The 3954-nt window shown below is 47.8% G+C and overlaps 1 protein-coding gene across 1 annotated transcript; it reads right to left on the reverse strand.

The window, feature by feature from the left end:
* Positions 1-298: 298 nt before the first annotated feature.
* Positions 299-3016, reverse strand: LOC146170984 (uncharacterized). Its single transcript, XM_084586614.1, has 2 exons — positions 1428-3016; positions 299-962 (listed from the first exon to the last, which is right to left on the reverse strand). Exon 2 carries the CDS (start codon positions 861-863, stop codon positions 396-398), a length of 468 nt encoding a protein of 155 aa, XP_084442740.1. The 5' UTR covers positions 864-962; positions 1428-3016; the 3' UTR covers positions 299-395.
* Between the last annotated feature and the right edge of the window lie 938 nt (positions 3017-3954).

Below are 3954 nucleotides of genomic sequence, written 5' to 3' on the forward strand. Positions count from 1 at the left end.
TGTGTGTGTGTGTGTGTGTGTGTGTGTGTGTGTGTGTGTGTGTGTGTGTGTGGGGGTGAGGAAAGTATAATTAGAAATAAGGAGATTTAAAATAGGGTAATAGCGGCTCGACAGTGTGCACAAGAGGGGGGAGGGGGGATTGCCGAGACGAATGGGCGAGGAGTGTGGCTATATAATTTTGCCCGCGATGTTTCAGCGCTGCTACCAACTATTGCCCAAAACAAGTCTTTGCCGCCATTCTGCAGGAATATATGCTGTACAGGGAACTGACATGTAGGCTATGCAACTGGTGTATAAAGTAGGCAAAAACAAAAAGGGCGGGAAGCAAGTGCACGCAAGGAAACATTCCAGGCTACACATAAAAATTCTCATAGAAACAGAATTTGGCAACATGCTCATACCTTTCCAAGTGCCTCCTCTCGACGCAGGAACGTTCCCTTGCCCATGGCAGGAATCTCCATGAGAGACATTGCCTCCTCCAGATGCGAGTGGCCAGATCCGATGCTCGTGAATGCCCATACAGCAGCATCGTTTATGCCAACAGCCGTCTTCTCTGTGAGCGGCGTTGGCTCCACAATAGGGTCTGTAGTCACTCTTCTGAGCTCGTGGCATCCATTGCACCGGAATTTGAACTCTGACCACATGCCAATCCTTCGTTCCTCTTGATACTCAAAGCGCCCTCCCTCAGAACGAGGACAGCGGTGGTCGCCAAGCGCCTGTACAGATTTTATAAAGTGGTCTACAGACACAACTCTTCTTCCAGGTATGCCTCCGTGCTGCGCTGTCTGGCAGCTGAAGTCCCTTTGAACAGCAAGATCTGGCAAAGACTCCTGAATTCCAAGGTCATCCCAGTAATCAGTCATTGTGACGTCACAGCTGGTATTACTAGGCGTAGGTTGTGGCGGCGGGCATTTTGATGCTTTTATTTCGGGCTGTCATTCATCTGCAGCAATGCATGTTTTCTGTAAAACAATGTGAGGAGTGAAACAAAAACATTATTGAACGAGGGCACCTATGCTGCTGCAAGCAGAAGCGAGGGTAAAAAATAAAGTTGACAAGAAATGCAATTTTCGTAAACCTCATGTGCATTCTACATTATTGAACGAGGGCACCTATGCTGCTGCAAGCAGAAGCGAGGGTAAAAAAGAAATTTAACAAGAAATGCAATTTTCGTAAACCTCATGTGCATTCAAATGACAGGGCTTCACTGTGTTAGTATGAGGCTTCTTCAACACGGCGTAGAAAAGAAAATGGAAAAAGGAACGGCAAGAAAAGCAAGTAAATGGTTATCTTATCAACGCTGAGAGACACAGACCAATTATCTGTAAATAATGTGCACTAGCGTTGAAAATCTATTCAGTTGGTATGCGTTCATAATAACCACGCATTGAAGACAGAACGCAGAAGAGGAAAAAAAAAAGGCTTACCTCCAACGGGCTGTAGCAGCAAGTTGGGCCCTTCCTCGACGAGCCTTCAGACCTTTCTTCCTAACCGGAGGCTGGTTATGGTGTTTAGCCATGATGCGATCGAGGTTCGAGGGCCTAGTCTTCACCGCAGGCTGGTCAGGAGCAGACGAGAGACGAGAATATAGCTGAGCGGGGATAGCTGACCTGAGTGAACTGATGGTGGATACAATTCCACATTTTATACTGTTGGTTGTCCCCAGCTAGGGAACTGGGGAAAAAGAGTTCATGTTGAGCAGACCAATCAGGGAGACACTTATGAGAATTCGAGGTGCCGCCCACTGCCGACGGTGGTAATTGAGCCTCCTCGCACAACTTCATGTGGCGAAGGTGAACATCCTTGGTGGCGATGGCGATTATTAGCTGGCGGTGGAAAGGCAGTATTGAGTTGAAACAGCTCCGAATTCCGAGCAGTCTGCCCCTGGCAAAGGCCACTTTTCCACAGCATCTAATTCTCGGAATTTCGTGGGCACTCCAGTAATAATTGGGAGTAATTACTTACTGGCATTCACCCAAGCGCAGCCATAAGACTACAAAGGAAAGCTATTCCCACTTCCAGTTATTGATCCATTCACTCTCGCCCTACCATATGATCTGCTGACTGTCCTGGTTAGCTCAGTTTAGTAGATTGGAGAGTTGGGCCAGTTGGTACATAATGGTAAGGATTGCGCTTCTCTCTTTGTCTGCGTCTTTCCGCTGGTCTGCGTCTTTCCAATAGCTCAGTAGTTAGAGCAATTGCCCAGGAAAGGCGGGGGTCTCGGGTTCTATCCCCGGACCAGGACCACGAGCAGCAGCGACGGTGGTGATCGGACGCCCCCTTATCTGCTTTATTTTCGTCTTACAGATTTCAACGACGAACTCTGCTGCGCTGGCCTCAAGACGGCTCTAAGTGTGACGTCACAGACTTTTGCGCCACCGCGCTTCTGCCGGCCGAGCTGTAAACGGGTCACACGAGCAGCAGCGACGGTGGTGATCGGACGCCCCCTTATCTGCTTTATTTTCGTCTTACAGGTTGGTTACCCCTGACTGCCTGCTGCCATATTGCACTGCCTTGCTCTGTCCTGAAGGCGTACATTCCAGTGCCTACCGACGCTCAGCTTCCGTGAATTACTTGCTTCTGCAGATTTCAACGACGAACTCTGCTGCGCTGGCCTCAAGACGGCTCTAAGTGTGACGTCACAGACTTTTGCGCCACCGCGCTTCTGCCGGCCGAGCTGTAAACGGGTCACACGAGCAGCAGCGACGGTGGTGATCGGACGCCCCCTTATCTGCTTTATTTTCGTCTTACAGGTTGGTAAAAAACCTACTTTTCTAATAGACATTTTTCTTTCACCACCGCTGCTGCTGCCGTGTTGCTCGCTGCTTCCTTTTTGTTTTGTTTTTTTACCGTGTTCTCATTTGTAGTGTTAGAAGGATTTTCCCATTTTAAACCTGTATGTTGCATAAGCTATACTAAGGCTAACATGCCGGAGACATGCCCTTCCTGCAAAGAGTGTCTGCCAAGTGACGGATTCGCCATCAAGTGCGCCGAATGTGAGTACACCTACCATCTCGGCAATTGCTCTGGTGTCTCTTTGTCAACTTATAAGGGAAAAGGCGAGAAAGGTCGCAAAGCTTGGCGATGTTCAGACTGTCGTAAAACAAACGCAGGAAGCTCTGACACGCCCAGTACGCAGCTAGACCTTGATAGCTGTTTAGCCGGCATATGTCAAAAACTTGATGCTCTTGCTGGCCTGCCTGATCAAGTCGACGAAGTGAAGAAGTCCATTGAACTAATGTCAAAAAAATATGATGATATACTTCAGCAACAAGTGAAACATGATAGAGAAATCTGTACCTTAAAGAAACGTGTTAGTGCCCTTGAGACCAGAGTCGACGCTGATGATGTTGAGTCGTTGAAAATGACTGTGAACGACCTTGAGTGGCGAAATAGAAAGCTGAATCTTGAGGTGCATGGCATACCGGTGACAAATGATGAGAATCTGATGGAAAAGGTAAATGATGTAGCAAAATCTGTGAATTTGCCAGAGCTCACTTTGAACGACGTCGATGTTGTGCACAGACTTCCTTCAAAGGCAGGGAAGGTGCCCGGGATCATTGTACGGTTTTCAAAGCTCTCAACTCGGGACATGTGGTTTCAGAAGCGGACAGCCTTAAGAGATGCTCAGTCGGATGTTTCAGTCACTGAAAACATGACTCGTCAAAGCCGTGAGCTGTTGCGCTATGCAAAGGCTTGGGCAGGTGAAAATGAGTACCAGTACGCTTGGCACCGGAATGGAAAAGTGTTCGATAGAAGGAAACAATACGATTCTGCGATTGTCATCTGTTGTGCAGCAGAATTAGACCAGTTGTGAGGCCAGTAATGGGCGGTAATGCGCGGCAATCTTTTTTTCAATGTCTTTTTTTACTGATCTAGTTGATCTTTGTGACCTCAGTAGTTCCATTAAGCTTGATAATCCTCATTGCTGCTCGTGTATTCACGTTAATCTCA

The sequence above is a fragment of the Amblyomma maculatum genome, unplaced genomic scaffold (genome assembly GCF_055883805.1).
Source record: "Amblyomma maculatum isolate TAMU_Amacu unplaced genomic scaffold, ASM5588380v1 scaffold_24, whole genome shotgun sequence".
Lineage (NCBI taxonomy): Eukaryota > Metazoa > Arthropoda > Arachnida > Ixodida > Ixodidae > Amblyomma > Amblyomma maculatum.